Source organism: Ambystoma mexicanum, chromosome 2q (genome assembly GCF_040938575.1).
Source record: "Ambystoma mexicanum isolate Mex_15411 chromosome 2q, UKY_AmexF1_1, whole genome shotgun sequence".
Classification (NCBI taxonomy): Eukaryota; Metazoa; Chordata; class Amphibia; order Caudata; family Ambystomatidae; genus Ambystoma; species Ambystoma mexicanum.
Genome location: NC_090924.1, coordinates 1136199647 through 1136220078, shown reverse-complemented (window position 1 = coordinate 1136220078; position 20432 = coordinate 1136199647). Strand labels below are relative to the sequence as shown.

Genomic DNA, 20432 nt, shown 5'->3' with positions numbered 1-20432 from the left:
CGGCATAAAGCCGGGTTTGTGGATCAGTAGCTGCTGCATTGATCTCTCTGTTACATCTCATGTCCACTCAGCCCTTCATCCTTATGAGGTTGATAAAACGAGTTCCATTGAGTTGGGTAATAATAAAATATTGGTTATTCTGTTAATCAGCATCAAAATACCACTGTTTGAACTTGCACTTTACAAAATTGTAGGTCATGTCAAAACACGTCATATGAAAGAAACATTGCTCTACTGATGGGCACCCCTGCCAGTCTTCCAGTTATATTCTTGCTAGTAGCAGAACCCTGTATGTACAGAGCAGCTATTCCCCATCATATGACGGCAGCAAAGTGGCATACTAGAATTTCTCATTGTATTTTACTTTCAAAAAGGTTCCTGTCTAGCACAGGGAAAGTTATTTGAGTCAAATATCCTGGTACAGTATTTTAAACAAATGTAATTTAGACTGACAATTTATATTAGACCTTATTTTGGCACAGACTTGACCTCCAAAGTAGTAAAATGTCTCGTGTTTTCCCCCTTCTCGGTGTCCTATGAATTATATGGCTCTTTATCAGGTTAATGAAAGGTTATGCTGCAAAAAATACCATTAAGCCTATATTTTGTAAGTGCAATTCCTTTGGAGAATAATTATCCCCAAAGCCTCACTCAGCCTTCCCATACTGCACAACATGCCCAGGCCCACTCTGTTCAATTCAGTTTGGTATTTACACCAGAACTAAAATATTAAAATGGTCACCAGGCAACATATTTGCGAAGGTAGTCTCAACTTGACTGTGCACAAGTTACTACACTCTACACTAAGTGTCAAAAAACACAATCCAGATTTGACTGCCCATGATCACCACCAAACCTACCTGAAGTGTTTAACGTAATCTGCTACTTGTTCAGGTGATGTCATCCACTCAACGTGGTCAACAATCTTTCTGAAATTGAAGGAAAATAAATGTGACACTTCTCATTTAACATTTCATGCATATTAATCAGTCAATAACTTACAGAAAGTAACGTTTTCATCATTTTGTTAAGCACAACTTCCACATGTTTGCATTTTCATTTCTGTGCACTAAATGACTCATATATGTAACATGTTCTGGAAATGCCCGGTGGTAATATTATACTGGGAGAAGATCTGCCACATGTTGACAAGCACAGGAGTTGAACAAGTCCTGGACATGCCAGAGATTTGCTTACATGGCCTATATCCAGAGTTAGTAAATAGAAAAGGGCTGGATAAAATGGTTAACCTGGCATTTGTACTAGCTGTTGGGAGGATAGCCATGGCATGGAAAACAGCAAGTAGCCCAAGTATTAAACTGTGGACCCTTGATCTAGAATGATTGGCGAGATTGATCTATTCTCGATAGAAATTCTGGTTAGACCCGAACCGAACAGGAGGTGTTGATTCAATGGGAAGATGTACTAATGAAGATAACCTGAGCAACAGATGACAAACCACCTTGAAATGTCCTGTCCTTTCTTTCTGGGGTGATATTAATATTCATAGCAATGCAAATAAGTTGTCGGCACATGAACAGTGCCAATAAGAATAACTAAGACGCTTAATGTGTTTCACTTGCGCAGGTTGGGACAATACATGGTGGGAAATGGGTATAGTTGGGAGCGGCAGGGAGGTGGTTTGAATATATAAATGTTCAATGTTTTAACTGTTTTTTCTATACTAAAGTTAAAAATGAAAATGATCTTACAGTTCACACACACGTTACAGTTACATCAAGTTTAATAACAAAGCTAATCGTTGTGTTGAAACCACTAAATAAAGAGATTCACAAAAACAAACCTGTTATGTGTTCAGTACACTGTTGTCTATTTGGTTATACAGTACTATACAAATACTTGTATTTATCAGCAGCGGTGTAGTCAGAATTTTTCTACAGGGTGGACTTGCATCTTACAGACGTGGGCCTAAAGCAGGGATCCCCAAAAACTGAGGTAGATAAGATTCGAAAATTATAATGTTTTCTTTTGCACGCTGCCACAGCCAGGTTGAACTTTAGCTTTTCATAGGTTATCTTCATTGTATTGTAAATAACATTTAATGTTACCCAAATAAACATTATTCATTTTATCAACTGTGTAAGCATGAAAGGCAGAAAGGATGGTGCCAGAAGTAAAACCTAAGCAGGTTAGTTCTACAAATATCTCTGTAGATCTGTGTATATCTGAGCTAGGCCCCTCTCAATTGCCCCCACTCCTTCCGCCAGTTCTAAATGTTCCTCTTCTTTTTGCACCACGCTCTGCTTGCTAGCAGGGTTTATGCTACATAAATCCAGCACATACATACATATACACATAGTGTAGTATAGCCAAGCAGTGATGTATGTGACACTAACTTTAAGGAATTGGTACAACAAGTGTTTATTGATACATTCCAGGTGTAATAAGGGTTGGATAAATGCATGCAAGTTCTAGAGGGAGAACAAAAAATAATAGGGTTATCCTAGAGTAAACAGTGTGCAGGGATTATAAACCTAAACGTGTGTATTTCCGATAACCTTGCCCGATACCCATGTTGGTTCCAGTTAAACCAAAATATTTTTAACCTAACCTTTTAAGTCCTTGTCTCTCCTTGAGACTCCCTAATCTGCAAAGTAAAGTTCCAAAATAGTTGGCCAATGAAAATGTTCTAACACCTCATCTCAAAAAGTCTTTTAGGCTCCTGGCTACCCTATGCTAACACTAAATGTTGCAAGGATTGGCCGAAAACAAAGGTTTATCGATCTAATATTCAAAGCCTGACCCTACTGTAATGATACCAAACGGAATTGCTCCTCTGGAAGGCTCTTCTAGCAATTACTCAGAGTCTGGTCTTTGTGTCAGGCTCCTTTGCCCTTCGCTTTCCACTTGCTTATCTGGCAGAATTCAGGCATCACAATCCTCTCATATTCAGACTTCTTTCATCCGTCCTAACACAATCACTTGTGGGCTTCTTTTCAGTAGGTCTCGCACAGAGCTTAGACTGCTCAGTTTGGACGCCAGGACCTCGGTGCTCTTAGGATTCACAGCAGATCCTTCCTGGGCCTTGGCCAGCTCTCAGGATTTAAAACAGACCCATCCAACACCTTGGCTCGCCCTCAGGATTTTCAACAGGCTCACCCTGGACTTTGGCTTTCACAGGATTCTCAACAGCAATGGGTATTTTTCCCCTTCCCCTGATTTGGGTCAGTTTACAAGTAGCCAACATTTCACTCACCTGCCACAGGTTCAGTCTCTCCCCGATTACCATAGGGGCGCTGGTAACGGCATCAGGCTTTGGCCTTCCAAGTCCCAGTAGATTTGGGAGTTGCATGAAAATCACCCTGGTCATCCTCTCTCACCAGGATCTCCTTGCCTGGACTGCTTCCAGCCTAGACGCTTTGAGTTTGCTCCAAATTATCTGTGTTTTCTTTCAGACAGCACTCTTTGGCTGGTTACTTTTTTGGGGTTTCTCCCCTTATATCAATGGAGCATCGCTAGACACAACTGCCGCCTCCAGAATTCTCCTCTCAACTGATATTTCCTCACTCCTTTTATATTCCTTGAAGAGGGCGTGATACCTAATCTCATCCCTAATGGGCAAGTTCCCCTGTCGGTGTGAACTCTCGAATTCCATTTGTTATTTCCAGGGGGCTTCTTGATTTCCCTCATTAGGCTATTATTAGAAGGGCTTTTGTATTAGATAATCGTTTTATAGTTTTCATTGCTGCCGAAGATGACCTGAAAGTCTTTAAAGTTTGTTTGGGATTTGCAGTGCCACCTGGGAATCTCTACCCATATAGAGAGCAGTTCCAAATTGATCTGCTGATCCTCTGCTCAGCAAAGACTCAGGCCATGCTCGGTGTTCCGGCGATCTGGGACAGTGCAGTTGCAATCACTAGCTTTCCTCCAGGTAAGTTTCGAATTCAGTTTCTCTGAGGCTTGCGAACATTGTGGGTTTGCAAACTACATGTGCTTTTTAACATCATGACTTTTGCTCAGGTCCCTGGTTGTAAAATGCAACTTACAATTCTTCTTGTGAGATGTAGTCAGTAGTGGGACACTTGATAAGGGGAGACAGAAAGCTGTTGGGACCTCCTCCTTACCACTCCCTCTGGGAGGCACATTGAGTAGCGGCCGGATCAACCCAGTCCCTCGTGGCTTGCTTCACCTTCATGTAAGGATGTGTAGCTCAGGGAACTCTCTGCAATAGGTATACGTTTTCTCTTCAATCGCACAATAGTAATCAGCAGCAAAATGTGTTCTGTATGCCTGCTGTTTGCACATGAAATGTATTCCAGTACAATGTATAAATGCAGGACTACAAGAACAATAATGCAATGCGATGTGAGTCTACAGCCATCATGGTTCAAGGATTCCAGACCTGTCATAGAACAATGTGAAAATATGCCCAATTGGTTGTACTACTCAAGACTGAAAACTCAAATAACAAACACAATATAAGAGCCTGTGTAGAAAAAGTCACATATTTGTAAATCAGTTTGACCCAGCCTGGAACCTAGTCATTTTGCATAACATGCAGAAAATGTGCAGGTCCACAAAAAGCTTTAATATGTTTTTGTTCTGCAAAAAAACATTTACTTTCATACGTTTTCAGGAACAGGTTTGAATACAACTGACTGTTGGGTTGAACTGCAGACTGTGCCGTGGGCAAGACCTGCCTATGCCACATTTCATCAGAAAGAACATTACCCAAGGTAAGAAATTTGCTTTTCTAATGGATACCTTTAGCTTTCTTATCTGAAAGACACCCAAAGCAATAATGGGATAGTGTAAGGATAACGAAGAATCAGAACCCACAGCAGAACATTCTGGAGGACAGAGCTGCCAAAGTGCACATTCTCATTAGCCAATGAATTCAAACAGTTTATGTTCAGCAAACATTTCCAACAAAGCCAATCCCACCTCTTGAAACCTCTCTGCAAGTCATAAGGTGTGGTTAGTCCTTTACTGGAATGAGTCCAAAGACTCACCAGCATCTCTTTCATAGCCAAGGAGTAGCATTCAGAGATGCAAAAGACAATCTAACTTGCTTTTGGTCACGCACCAGCAAGGCACACAAATGCAGGTCCATCCTTCCTCAACTTTCTCATCAGCGAGACATAGAAGCTCAAGACCCTCAAGGGATCCACACTATGGAAAGGCAACTCAGTCTTGGAAGGAGGTGGTAAAAAAAAGAAGCACTGCTTGAAGAGATTGGTGTCCGTCACCGCCACGGGGAGGAGAGAAAGTCTCACTCTCCTGGTGACCTTCTCCTTGGAAAAGGACAAGTGCAACGTTTTTCACAGGCAACGTAGCAAGCCCACTCACTCCCCTTGCTGAGGGATCACTGACAAACATTATTTTAAGGATATGCAGTCACAGAAAACTAGACTGCATGGTTCAAACAGAGCTACCATCAAGAATGTAAAGAAATAAATTACTTATCTCTCAGTAATGTTCTTTCTGATGGATTAGTCCTTCTTACCATAGAGTAATCATATTGTATATATTCTCCACCATTAATGACTTTAGAATTGTTTTCAGCCATCAGGGGGGCCACTATGGGTTCCACTGGACACACTTGACTCTGGCCTGGAATTCAGGGGTGGTAAATAAGAAGTCAGTTGTGTCCCATGACCTCGTTCCACCTTTACAACCCGGACTCAACTGCTGAGGGAATTGAAAACAGAACGAGGTACAAGCTATCAGCAGGAGGGGTACGTTGGGAGGGAAATGAGGACATCTGTGGGAGGAAGGAATAAGTTACTTACCTGTAACTGTTGTTCTCCAGCATGGGTCTGGCATGGATTCAAATGCTCATGAATATTCCCCGTCGTCAGGCTGGGAATCCTCGGTAAAGAAAAAACCAGTATCAGTTTCGTTTCTGATCTGTCTTTCGTAGTAGTAACCAATCAATGATCTCTGCGTCATACTGACCACAGCCAATGACTGCCCTCTACCTAAGCCCCGCCTCTGGCAGCCATCTTCAGATTTGGTAGCACGTGAAGTGGCAGTATGACCAAGTGAAGAGCCGCAGAGGGGTAGGCGGGAGGGTTCGCATGTGAATCCATGCCAGACCCATGCTGGAGAACAACAGTTACAGGTAAGTAACTTGTTCCTTCTCCAGCATGGGGTCTGGCATGGATTCACATGCTCATGAATAAAGAATACATAGCAGTACACACATGCACCACCACGGGAGGTGGCAAAGGCTCAACATTAAGCATTACATCAAACTCAACATTAAGCAAATCTTACCTCCTCACCAGGCTCACCTTAGGCGAACAGGTTGCACAGCACTGCTTGGCCGACCCTGGACTCCTCCCTGGAATCCCGATCGACGCAGTAGAATTTCGTGAAGGTGTGCGTCGACCTCCACGTAGCAGCCCTGCAGATGTCCAGCAAGGGCACACCAGATAGGAACGCCGTGGTAGCTGCGATCGCTCTGGTGGAATGGGCTCTCGGACGGCCAGGCAGCAGTCGGTTTGCCAACCGATGACAGTACATGATACAGCCGGAGAGCCATCTGGAAATGGAAGCCTTCGAGAGAGCCTTCCCCTGATTGACAGGTCCAAAGTTCACAAAGAGTTGTGACGTCTTCCGAAAACACTTTGTGCGGTCCACGTAGAACTTCAGCGCTCTAGCCACATCCAGCGAGTGCAAAGTCCTTTCAGCCGGCGACGAAGGCGACGGGAAGAAAACAGGCAACACCAAGGGTTCGTTGAGGTGGAAGTCCGACGGCACCTTGGGCATGAAGGAGGGGTGCGTCCTGAGCACTACCCTTGTGTCGTGAAAAGTCAAGTACGGGGCCTTGCAGGAAAGGGCCTGGATCTCTCCCACCCATCGTGCGGAGGTGATGGCCACAAGAAACGCTGTTTTCCACGACAAGAACTTCAACGGAGCCGAGTGCAGAGGCTCGAACGGAGGTCCCATGAGCTTGGTCAGCACCACGTTGAGCTCCCACGCCGGGGCCGGAGCCTTCACCGGCGGGAACGATCTGAACTGTCCCTTCATGGACTCTTTCACCAGACGATGAGACCACAAAGACATCCGCCCCGTGGTTCTGGTGTATCAGGTGGTGGCCAGCGTCAGTAGGTACGGCAGTACTTGGGGAGCCGTAATCCGCAGAGGGTTAATCTTCTGTGCGTGGCACCAGACAGAGAACCTCTTCCATTTGTGTCCGTAGCATTTAAGAGTTGAGGACGCCCTGGCCTTTGCAAGAACCTCTCTGCAGTCGGCCGGTATGTCGTATCCTCCAAACTCTAACGCTGCAGGAGCCAGGCCTGCAAGTTCAGCGACTTCGGGTCGTGATGGAGGATGGCGCCTCCTTCCCTGGAGAGCAGATCCGCATCCACTGGCAGCTTGATTGACGGGGACGCTGACAAGTCCAGAAGGTCCGGGAACCATATCTGCCTCGGCCACGCAGGTGCGACGAGGATCATCCTGCACCGTGACCTCTTGAGCTGGTTGATGAGCCGGATCAGCAATGGCAATGGAGGGAACACGTATAGAAACAGGCCCTCCCAGGGGAACGAGAAAGCATCGCCCATGCATGCTCCTCGGCTGGGGAAACCTGCTGGCGAACCTCCGGCACTTGGAGTTTGTCGCCGTCGCGAACAGATCGATCTAGGGTGTGCCCCACCGTCGGAAGGGGCGGTCCACTAGATCCTGTCGTAGTTCCCACTCGTGGCACGAGCGCAGCTCCCTGCTGAGTGAGTCGGCGATGGTGTTTTTTATCCCTGCCAGATGAAACGGCACCAGAAACATCCTTTGGGCGACGGCCCAATGCCACAGATCCTGCGCCTCCCTGGACAGGGCTGGGGACCTGGTTCCGCCCTGTTTCCTGATGTAGAACATGGTGGTGGTGTTGTCGGTGAAGATCATCACCACCTTGCCCTTGAGGGACGGAAGGAAAGACCTGAGGGCCCAAAACACTGCACGGAGCTCCAGGACGTTGATATGGAGGGACTTCTCCGTCGGGAGCCAAAGGCCTCTCGCGTGCAGATTTTCAGTGTGCACTCCCCACCCTTCCGGGGAGGCATCCGTGGTCACTGTCTCCTGGTGGCCGGGGGTCTGGAAGTCCATGCCCGCGGTCAGATGTGCGCGGGTGCCCCATCACCGGATCGCTCGTCGGAAACTCTCGTCGAGTGTGATCCTCTCCTCGAAGCTGCCCGTCGTCTGGATCCAGCGCGCGTCCAGGAACTCCTGCAACGGGCGCATCCGGAGCCTGCACAGTGGGATGAGGTAAATGCAAGAAGACATCATTCCGAGGAGGGACTTGATGGACCTCACTCTGGCCGCGTCCGCAACCAGCATCCGCTGCACCTTGCCCAGAATGGCCCTCGTCCTTTCCTCCGACGGAGAGGCCAGAAGCGACACTGTGTCGAGCTTCGCTCCCAGAACAGTGCATCTTGCGCGGGCACCAGGTGGGACTTGGCGTAGTTTATGGAGAATCCCAGGTCTGTGAGAAGTTGGACGGTTCTTGCCGTGTGCTCCACAGCGAGCTCCCTCGTCTTGGCTCGGATGAGCCAGTCGTCCAGGTAGGGGTAGACGTGGATCCCCTCTCGGCGCAGCTGCGCCGCCACCGGTGCGAGGCACTTGGTGAACACCCTGGGTGCCGACCTTAGTCCGAAGGGAAGGGCTCTGAACTGATAGTGACGCCCTTGGACCACGAACCTGAGAAACCTTCGGTGTCCCTTTAGGATGGGAATATGGAAGTAGGCATCCTCCAAATCCAACGACGACAGGAAATCGCCCTCCTCCAGCTGACCCAGGACGTGTTGGAGGGTGACCAGCCGGAACTTCTGTGCCTTGATGTATTTATTCAGTCGTCGTAGGTCCAGGATGGGACGCCATCCTCCCGCCTTCTTCTTCACGAGGAAGTATCTTGAGTAAACTCCGGAGCCCCGAAGCCTCTTTGGGACGAGCTCGATGGCGCCCTTCCTGAGCATCGCCTTTACCTCCAAGAGAAGTTGAGGGTCGTGATGTTCTTTCCTGGCCACAGGGGGGACGCCCGGGCACCTTTTTTGAAACTCGAGCGCGTGACCCAGGGCTAGGGCATCCAGCACCCAACCGTCGGTGGAGATGGACTCCCACACGCTGACGAAGCTCGCCAGCCGGCCTCCCACCGGGGTGCTTCGGTGGGGGCCCGACCCCACGGCCGGTTCAGTCCTACTTCGACGAGGCTTTGCCGCCTTGACCTCCTTGGCGACGACGGCGGGGTCCGCCTGACTTGCCTCGTCCCCTGTAAGCTTCCTGCGACGACGAACGGGCCGCTTGACGGTAGGTGGAAAATCCGTCGCCGGAACCTTTGGAGGCACCCTGTTTGCCTCTGCCGCTCCGAAAGGGCGGCCGCCGTTGCTGGAGAACCCCAAGAGCCCGGGCCGTCTCCGTGTCTGCTATGATGGCTTGAAGGGAATCGTCCACTGTTTTCCCAAACAGGTTGTTTCCCTCGAACGGCATGTCCAAGACTCTGGTATGCACGTCTTGACGGAAGTCAGTAGCCTTGAGCCATCCACGCCGCCTAAGGCACACGCCGTTGCCCAACTGGCGAAATCCAGTGTCAGCGATGTCCGTCGCAATCGTAATGGCGTGGTCCGACGCCACCTCTCCTTCCTGCAAGATCTCTAGGGCATCCGCCCTCTTGTCGTCCGGTAGGAAGTCTAGCAGGGGGGCCAGTTTGTACCACAGCTCCCTGTCGTAGCGGGCTACGATAGCCAAGGCGTTGGCCGCCTTAATCATCGTCGCTGCAGACGAGATGACCCTGCGTCCCATCGTATCCAATTTCTTTCCCTCGCCGTCCGGCGGGGAAGTCGATGACGAGGCCGCACCCCCCCGCTTTCTTCCTGGCCGCCGCGGAGACGACGGAGCCCGGGGTCGGCTGTGCCCGGAGGCACAAGGGGGCCGCGTCCGGGACCCGGTACTTCTTCTCGTACCGATCCCTTCTAGCCGGCGTCGTGGATGGGTTCTTGAGGAGGGCGAGTCCCTCATCCCAAATATCGTCCAGTAGAGGCACGGAGAGGACCGTCTTCCTCTTGGCCTCGCGCCGTTGATAAAGGAAACCTTCTTTCTTCTTCTCTTCCGGGCAGAGCTGGAAGAGCTCGGATGCCCTGGCGATCATGGAATGAAACGATCCAATCTCGTCGGGCGGGGAAGCCCGGGTGGGAGGTGACGACAGCAGATCCCCGTCGTAAACCTCGTCGTCCGTACCCGTCGCGGCCGTGTCAGTCCCCGTATCATCCCCACGAGTCGTCGACGGGGAGGAGGGCTGAACAGGGCGCAATGGCTCAAAAGGAGGTGGAGGATGAATCCTCCTTCTCTTAGGTCGAGGGCTCCCAGAAGGGCCTGGCTCCGGGTCCCCCGTCGGGAGCGGTTCCTCCGCTGGTGGTAACGGCAGTCTCGTCCTTATCTCCGAGCATAAGGACTGTATAGCCAACAAAATGGCCGCCGAGTTGTCTTGCGGCGCTGGTTGAGGGGAGTCCGACGGGCGGTCAGGGGCCCCGTCGGCACCCTCGACGTTATCGTCGTCTCCTACGTCGGGATCCCTCCCGACGGGCTGGTCTTCTTCCACGCCAACGCCGTGGCTTAAGACCTCGATCAGCTCTTCCTCAGAGGTTGAGGCCGAATCCACGACGACCTCCTGCCCCCCCCTTTTTCTTCTCCGTCGGAGGTTTCACGGGGGTCCTGTCAATGGGCATAAAAGAGGACTCCCTCCGCGGTGGCAGGGAGACTCTGAGCCCCGAGGTCGCCACCACTGGTGTAGCCTCCACAGGCTGAGCCAGGGCCGCCGCGACTGTCTCGATAGAGGCCTTGGCCGGATAGTGCCAGCGAGGATGCGCCCTGCCTGGCGCCCGTAGAACCCGACCGTTCGGCACTCCCGGTGCCAGCAGACTCGCGGTGCTTGGCCTTGTGTTGGACCCCCGTCGCCGGGGCGTCCTCAAAGGTCTTAGAAGACCGCTCGGATTTCTTCCTCTTCTTCTCGCGTGACGGGCTCTTCCCTTCCAGCCAGTTGGCGAGACGTTGATGGCGGTCCTTCATGGTCCGCTCCGACATATTGCCGCAAAACGCACAGTCCTTCTCCACGTGTGTCTTGTCCTCATGTAGGCAGTAAAGACAAAAGGAGTGTTCGTCCTCCTTAAAGACATTCTGAAGCTGGCATCCAGGGCAGACCCTGAACAGCTTTCCGGGCGTTGAGCTTCCCTTCTCCTGGGCCATGCCGAGATGGGCCTGGGAAACTTCTGGAGTCCTCCAAAAGCGTGGCTCGACGAAATCTTCACCCTTGAGGGGCGTAGACGAATCCGACACGGGTCCCCGTTGATCGGATGAAGAAACGGTGGAGCTTGAGGCTCTTTTTGACCGAAAAAACGAAGTTTTTGAGAAAAAACGTGAAAAAAATAGCACTAACGCTCGAGAGCAATAGCACGAGGATCCCAACACTTGAACGTGCGGTAAAAATCTGAAGATGGCTGCCAGAGGCGGGGCTTAGGTAGAGGGCAGTCATTGGCTGTGGTCAGTATGACGCAGAGATCAGTGATTGGTTACTACTACGAAAGACAGATCAGAAACGAAACTGATACTGGTTTTTTCTTTACCGAGGATTCCCAGCCTGACGACGGGGAATATTCATGAGCATGTGAATCCATGCCAGACCCCATGCTGGAGAAGGATGAATACATCAGAAAGAACATTAGTGAAAGGTAATTTGTTCTAATGGATTCCTTTCTCCAAGGCACTGCTGGGGTGCTGTGGGGCTATAACCCTAGGACTTTTGATTATAGCCCTGGATATAAGCTTAGGGGTTACAACCGAAAGGCTAGCTAGCCCCAAGTCCTTACAATCACAGCATTAACGAAGTGAAGGATTTATTCCATACCTAGAAACACTCCTACCTTTCTCCCACCTATTCCTCATTTTAGACAAGACTCCCAAAGCAGTACAAAACCTGGAGGAGAGAAGAGAAGCAGACACCACCATCTACATCATAACAATTACTGCACAAACAAAGCGGGCATCCTGACAAAACAGGGATCCCAGAGAGCAATGCTTGGCAAATGTATGCAAGTATGCCCACGTACCCACCTGGCAGAGGTTAAAACAGGGATAACCCTCTGCAGCAGAGAGGTAAGTGCCAGGCCTCTGGCAGAGTAGGCCTGAAGACTATCAGGCACTTCCTTTTGGCCAGATTGCAACAGTCAAATGCAGAGAACCATCCAACTAGACGGGACCTGCATAGTAATAGCCCTGCCTACCGAGGCCGTAGCATAACCAGCAAACAGCTAGCAGTCTTTCCTGACATCCATGGTCCGAGAGATAACAGACAGCCCTTTCAGGATCCAACTAATCTCTCCTTCACTTTAGATGGTAAAAAGCTTACTGGCAGGTTCCCAGAAGGCCTTGGGGTTAATGGACTGACTGTGCCTGCAGTCCCCAGTGTTGAGACCTTTGCCACGTATTCTAGACGCATCTTTTAGGGTCTGATATGTACCTCACACAAACCATGCAGGGATTCAGGCCCGAGGCCTTCAAGGGATTAAGCATTGCACAGTTAAATTGTTAAGAGCCAGTGGCATTCCGGAGGCATTGTGCTTAGAGTGTGGACAAAAGAAACTGAGGTCATAGAGTGCAACCAAAATATACACTACCAATGATGCATGACGTTGCATCCCCCAATCTTCTCATCAACGTCTGAAAACATTTCTAAAGCCAGACGTATCCCTGAGAATACATTCCCAAAATGAGGAATCTAAGGGATGAAGTAATTCATTAGAATTAGAGTATTGGATATGAAGACTGAATATCCGTGTCACAAGCCTTAACGACTAGATAGACTGGCAAAGCCTGCTGTTGTGAAACAGACAGGTGTCCATCCTACTGAAATTTGAAGTCTAGACATGTATCATCTTTACCCTACAATATTTTCTATTGTGGATTTCACTGTCAAATTTGTTGGCACTGAATCCACAAGTTCTCTTTCCCATTTAATACATATATCAATAACAATGACTGCATTGGCTTGCTCGAAATATATTCCATCCAATGTTATTTATGTAGTCCTACATGCAGGGCTGTTAGGGAGAATTGTCAGAAATGCACTAATTCCCTTCTACCTTAGAGACCCCCAGCTCTTCTGCTGGACTTTAGGACTTTTAATTTTTATCCTGGAGAGTATAAGACCTTTTTCTCACTCTCTCGTGTATTTTTCTGTGATTTTGACTGTGTTTCTTTTGGTTTTGGAGTCTGACAAACTCCATAGGCATCATCTTTTTACATGTGATACACAGCACCTTCAATGCAGTGCCAGAGGGAAGACTTTCAGATTTCCCAAAGGTTTAAATACCTTCCCTTGGTTAAACTACTGTTTCCAAGAGCAATGAAGTGAAATTGACTTTACTTACATTTGTAAATTTCTAGACCCAGCACAATAGGGTGCTGGAGGGGTTACTTAGTATCTAGTTTCTCATGCAACATTTTATATTACCATTTCTACAATTAATGGCTGGTGGCAGTGGTTTACTTTGTATCTTGGCTGCAATTGCATTTGCAGTAAAGCACCCTTAGGTGCTCATTTAAGTCGGACCCAAGCTCCAGGAAGATCCTCCGGCCTCCCATGAAGCAGGACTGACCAAGCCTGGCACACCTCAACAGAGTGTTGGACCCCAGAAGTAATAAAAGTCCACCAAGTGTCTGAGAACCGCAGTGGTGCTATTCGCGAGAAGCTGAAACAGCAAATGGCCGCTGATCTGAAGTTTGCCCATTGCTGCCGCCGACCTTCACACAGTAGTGTAGGAGTCCCCAGACATCCTCCCTCTTGTCCCCACGACTGAGGCCAGGAAAACAGGATCTGCCATACTACAACAGGAACAGAAGACAGCTGGAACCAATTTCTTCAGACCTAAGGTACTGTAAACTAAGGGGTACTTACTTCTTACTGTGTAACTTGCTAGCTCTCAGTTGAGACTTGCCTTTTTTATCTCTTGCAGAGTTGCTTGCAGCTTTGGCCATCACAAGCCTCCCAGTTTGTGGCCCAACTGTGATTTCTTTTTCAACTAAAACTCTATAACATTGTACAAGACTTTTTACTTACCTTCAAGAAGAACTTCAGCTCTCCTAGACTTTGCTAACTTGACATTGGCTGTCCTGGCTCCCTGATGGACTCTAACCTCTGACTTTGTGTTTTTGATCTGTCCCTCCAAAAAGTCACACATTCTTTAGTTGTGTAGCTGGGAAAGAGTTAATCTACATTGCATTGGGGGGGGGGGGTTCAAAAGTACTTACCATTCTGACATACTTGTTAACCATTGTTTCTCCCTCTAATCTTTTCCTTTTTTGACAACAAGCTCAGTATTGCTTTAAATGCACCAGTGATATATCACTGTCCCCAGTGTCCTGGTTATTTAAGTTACCTCAGGGTGTAGGTGTTAGGGAGAATTCTCTGTTTAGGCTGAATTTCCTAACCTAGTGAGTCCCCCAGCAGCTTTGCTGGATTTTTGGGGTTTATTTTTTTCTCCTGCCTAGAGTGAGACCCTTTTACCCTCACTCTTGGACATGATTTGAGTGTGTTTCTTTGACTCTAGATGTGTTTAATGGGCTATGGGGTATTTTACTCCATAGGGCTTCATGTGTTTTTGTGATGTGTGTTACACAGCACCCTCAGTGCAGTAACACAGGGGTGTCATAGTGACTCCCCAGTATAGACTCCATACCCTGGGACTGACTACTGTCTCCCAGGGTCTGTAAAGTCACCATTAACTTTACTAGTCTTAAATTCTGAACAGAACCAGTACAAACCATCATATTGTGGACGTACTGGCTGGGGCAATTCGATTGCCCAGGGGACTGTTAGTCGAGGGGGCACGTCTCCGTCCCCCCTGATCGAGTTTTGGCTGGTGGCAGTGGATACTACTTTTTATATTCAACCGCGAATATTTCTCTATGGGATTTTCCCATTGTTCGAGGCTACTATCTTTATTTATTTAATTACGATAGCCTCGAACATACTGCCGGTTTATTTAAATAATATTAATTCTCCGGTTGGTATTTTTTGCCAAAACTCGGTTCTAAAATGGCGTTTGTGTTCTCTTCTGTGACTCCAACCCAAGTCGAGCCCTTTGTTCCACTTTTTTGGCGGGTTTCTCCACAGAAGCCCTCCAAAGTGGTGCCACTCTGTCTGGGGTACTTAGGAGGGGTGGAGGGGGATTTAGGCACCCTGGACTGAGTTGCCTAGGTAACTCAAGTCGCACTCCGTCCTGATTGGCCCAAGTGGTGAGCCGGCCGGCTCACCACTTAGCATGTTTAAGTGACAGCTAGGCTGAGTGAATGGGGGTTTTCTGCATAAAAGCAGGGCTTTGGGGACTGGAACTTCAGAAGTCGCCACAGGACCTAAGAATCCGACGAGGGAGAAGCTGAGCCGACCTGCCACGACGACACCGCCGGTGGAGCACTGCTAGACCGTCTCACCACTTTTCCCAACGACAGAGGAGATCTCCCGCCGGAGAGTCTTCTTCCTTTGACTGGTGGGGATAACCAGTTTCACCGTCTTTTCGCCTTCCCGACGTATCTCGTGGCCGCCTTGCCTGTGCCAAGCACCCCGGCAACCGGGATACCATGTTTTACCACGACCGCGAATTAAAGGGTAACACCTTTAACCGGAAAACTCTGCGGCTGGTTTCTTCCCTGGCAGTGCAACGACCTTCATCTTTCCTCCAAGTCGAGATCTTCTCTTCCCCTGGACGACGACGAGACTTGCACCCGCTGCCAGGAACAACTGCCACTGCTGGAGGATCGTTCCCACTTAAGGTACCGTGTCCCAACCCGGCTTCCCTTGCCACCGACTGTACGGCGTAGATTTAGCCCCCGGCTTTCGAACCTGGGTTAGCCTGGGACACCCTGGCTAAACTTTTCTGAGCCTCTCTAAACTCTTTTCGAACTCGCTGCAAGACTTTCTAAGCCTAGTGTAACTGTGTGATCTTTGGCGCATTTGTGCTCTGCTCTCTCTAAGAGTGGGCCCAGCCTATGGACTTTGGCTCACAAGTGACTTTTGCTCTTATATCTTGCTAATAGTGTTCCTAAAGCTTAGAGTGGTGTACCTTCCCATAGTCTGTCTTTTTCCCTCCCTTCTTCATGAACTTGTTGGAGTGCCATCTATAGTTAAGCACTCACCTCTGTATGAAAATAAGTGGTGTTAACTAAGACTTATCTGATAAGGAATAAGGGTCGTATATATTATAATAGTAACTGTGTTTAGAGTGTGTTACGATAAGAGTGCTGGAGTGTTTCAAACAGTGTGCTGTTAAATAAATAATTATATACTTTGATACCAAAGCTCTGGTCAGTGTTTGCTTGTATTGTTGCATCTGAGTGCCTATTGTGTATACTTTGCATACTGCCTAACTCTTCTTGAGAGAAGTCTGACTGCTCAGCCACAGCTACCAGGTAAATCTGGGTGGTACAGACTGCTACCAAGTGGGTTTACTGCTAACACCTGTAGTCCTAAATCTTTTGCAGTGTTCCCAAAGGGAACTGCACAGGTTTCTGCCTAACAGTAGGAAGTGTCTGTGTGTTATCCCAAATGGGTATCTACTGATTTATTGAAACTGAGTATATTTATTGGAGTATATTTTTGTGTTACATAGTTGCTCCCTTCTAAAGAAGGTTTATTCAAGCTGACAAATAAATAATAGTTTAATCAAGAAACCTTGAGTATAACTTTTATTTGGATACTTGCGCAGTGAAACTCTATGTTGCAACCCTACAGCTAACATTGACCCCTCGAGATAAGCTTGGCTGCTCAGTCACTCTACCAACTTGTGTAGTACATGCTTATACCAAAGGTTGGGTTAACTATTGCCAAGAGGACAGGGCTGATGCAGTCTCCCACATGGTACTGCATACAATCTTGCCTAACACTGGTGGAAGGCGGCGAGGATCTATTGTAGAGGTGTTACATTTACTATTTTACTTTGCTTGTGTACAACTAAACCTCCACAAGGCTAAGCTCAATCAAAATAGCAATTATAACATGCCAAATATGGATAATTTCAGCCAGGAAGCCCTGATCATTTTAACCGGAGATCAACTGAAAGAAATGTGTAAAGTCAGGAATCTCCCTGTAAAAGGAATTAAAACAAAGTTTGGGTAATAGGCCTGCCACACCTACTAACCAAGGAAATGTGGAAATTGATAATGAGGATGATAGAGTCTCACTCTAATGTCTTAGAAGAGTCAGAGGAGGTAGAGGAGTCCCAGGATAATAGCCCCTCTTTGCTTCAGCATGCCCTTTTGCCTCAAGCCATGTCCACTGGGACCCCACAATGTCCAACACTGAGTCCAGAATGTGCGTCTCTTGAGAAAATGAGACTTGCATTGGAATTTAAAAGGTTGCAAGCTCAAGCTGAAGCCAAACATCAGGACATCAAGCTCAGGGAATTGGAAATGCAACATGCTCTTGAAATGAAAAGATTGTCTCTTGAAAATGTTTCCCTCCCAGATTCCTCTAGGTCTTCCAGTCCCAAGAGGCCTCGCCTGCCGAAAGAAGCAGTGAATATGTATGATGTGAAACTTGATATTTTGGATTGGTTGGGTTCCTTTGAATACAATCATGGGATTCAGGGTCTCACAGGGAATCAGCTGATTCCTTGGCTTTTGTCTAGGCTTTCCCAGGTTGCAACTGCTGTTGTAATGGATGTGGGTGAACTTGAAAGACACGAGTATGAGAATGTGAAGCTGGCTTTGATAGACAGAATGGGAAAACTCCTTCCCAGTACATTAAAAGGTTTAGGACCCTCAAAGAGACTGATGGTACCCCTTGAGCTACCTGGGTTTGTGAATGTTTGAAAAATTTATATGGTTGGGTTAAGGGTTTCAGAGTGAACTCCTTTGAAGTAATGAGAAATCTATTTTTATTAGAATCTATTTTTGATGCCTGCTCTCCTGACCTGAGACAGCAGCTGAGACAGCACTTGGCTGACTCGAAAGAGATTGATCCCAAAAGGTTTGCAAAGGCTGCTGACTTGTGGGCTGCCAACAGGGCCACTCACAAGGATTCTGGGGCCACTTACAAAAAGGATGAGGGGAAGCAGCACAAGAAAGATGAAAAAGATCATTCAAATTCCAACCACCCAAAAGAGGGCCACAAACAGAAAAAGGGTAAGCACCAGGTCAGTCTAGTGAAACCTCTGGTGCTAAACCAGATGGAGGTCAGCAGAAGCCCCCATTCCAAAGTATATTTGGTAAATGTTATGCTTGTGGGTCAACTGACCATATAAAAGGGGATCCCAAATGCAAGGGTAAACCTTCAGGGGTCCACACCGCCTCCTTAGCCTTCATCCCGGAGGAAGAAGTTTATATGGCAAGTGGTAACTTTCAAGTGTTGGCTGAAGTTCCCAGCCAGTGTTTCTTTCGTATCCCTGGGTCTGTGTGAACAGCAGAATGTAGATGTGTATAACTCTATTCCAGACAATACCAAAGAATATTACAAGGACAGTGTGCTTGTGAATGGACAGGAGACCCCTGCCATTAGAGACACTGGGGCCAGCATTACAATAGTGGATGGAACTTTCTTCAAGCCTGAGGATGTTGCTAAGGCGCCTGAGGATGTTGCTAAGGCACCTAAGGCTTCCACTAAACTTGCTGGAGGCCCACTCCAGATGATTCCTACACTACCAGCTCTCATCCATATGACTAAGAATACCGGTCAGTGTACAAAGTGAGGTGCCTGGGAGAGTCCTGTTGGGGAATGACTTAAAACTCTTGGAGTTGTATCAAGCACCCCCAGGACTCCCAGTAAAAGGAAGCAAGAGCAGACTAGATTGGCCAGAGAGGCAACTTTAGATGACTCTCAAGGGGAAGTTACAGAGATTCCTATAACTTCCAGTCCACAGGAAGAACACACTTCTAAGTCTAAGTCAGAGACAAAGGAGGAAACCCAAGGTCTCAGGAAAGAAGAAAGATCTCACCCCTACTCAAAGGACAAAGACATCCCCGAGAGGACAGTCCAAGGTCACACTTGTGACCCCTCCACCAGCTGAGGGTGAGGAACAACCAGAGAATGGTGAATCAGCTACTGGTGAAACAGAGCTGGAAGAATCGCTTCCCTATGTTGGAGGTCTGGATCCTAAAGACCACCCGGAGCTGCAGTGTCATGGCCACTAACCAAGGGCCCTTATTTCCTCCTTTCAAAGGGTCCAAATGGACCCTGTCCTGGCGCCTCTGGTGCCAGGCTCATTAGAGAGTGTGCTCTGCACCCCTTGGGTCCAAGGCATGTGTATCCAGGCCGGCGTGGCCATTAGAAAGCATTGGAAGGCACGTGCAATCATCTATGGGAGTGGTGAGGTGGTGCCACAAAGTAGAGCTAAAGGGCAGTGGCTAGAGCCAGACTATTTTATCCGGCCCCACCCGCATGTTGAGGCTTTGCGTTAATCTGCTGTATGCAGCGTAACGCTTACCGCTGCCCGAAGCTCTTACCTGTCACCAGCTCTGCATCTTCTGGTTCCAGCTTCACATCTTCAGCGCGCACCTACCTGATTGCAGCTGTACATCTTCAACACGTACCTTACCTGGATCCAGCTATACCATCGCCCGGAGCGCATCCAACCTCGATCCGGCATCCGCAGCGCGCACCTTACCTGAAGCCAGCCATAACACTGCTTAAAGTACTACGAGCTATCACGCCAGTATATCCAGCGCGCACCTTACCTGTCTCCTCGAATCAATCTTCTGTTGGGCGCCTCTTCCTCACCTGTCAGAGTCTTCATTCACGCAGAAGTCTTCTTCTCGTCAGGCATCCTCGCGGTTCTTCCATCTCGCAGCCGCGAACAGCTTCCCGGATAGCCGTTCTCCATTTTCCGATGCCAGGCCATCCCTGCAAGAAATAAAGACAGCACAAGGTTACAAACCGCATAAACATTTAACGCTTGGCCGCGCAAAACCTAAGCCTTGCGTTTCATTTAGAAACCCTAATTACCTTCTAGTGGGGTCTGCTTCATTCTTTTCTAACACTGCGTGGGTACGCTGTCAGCAACGCGACTCAGCAGAGCCATCTTCAACACCTATTGGGGAAAAGAAAGACATTATTAAGGATGCGGACAATTATCATTGGGAAAGACTTTACAGAAGCATACGGACAATAATCATTGTTATCAACACTCACCTCCCACGAGGATTGGTCGCAGCCGCTCTGGGCCATTACGCATATGGGCCAGTGAAGCAACTGGGTCCGTCTATAGTGCCCCTGCTGAGGAGAAGCAGGACAGAGAGCTCATCTTTGCAAAATACCAGGTGAGAGCCAATGGGAAAATGCTTGCGCATCTTATTCTGGTGTGAGGGGGATCGCAATTCAGTCACAGCATACTCACTGCCTCTTACCTTTCCCCAAGGGCATTGCCAGCAACCTGACCAGACCAAATCGCTGCAGCAGGGGGTAAAGCAAGATCCAGGGAGGCGAAATCCAGGGA

At 48.4% G+C, this 20432-nt stretch overlaps 1 protein-coding gene across 4 annotated transcripts in view; it reads right to left on the bottom strand.

Annotated features, from left to right (window-relative positions):
* Nucleotides 1-20432, bottom strand: part of SNX13 (sorting nexin 13) — a 2094218-nt gene that overhangs the window by 177227 nt on the left and 1896559 nt on the right. For all 4 annotated transcript variants that reach the window (XM_069648499.1, XM_069648500.1, XM_069648501.1 and 1 more), the window contains one exon: nucleotides 861-929. In XM_069648499.1, coding sequence (XP_069504600.1) covers nucleotides 861-929 — 69 coding nt within the window. The remainder of the gene's footprint in view (nucleotides 1-860; nucleotides 930-20432) is intronic.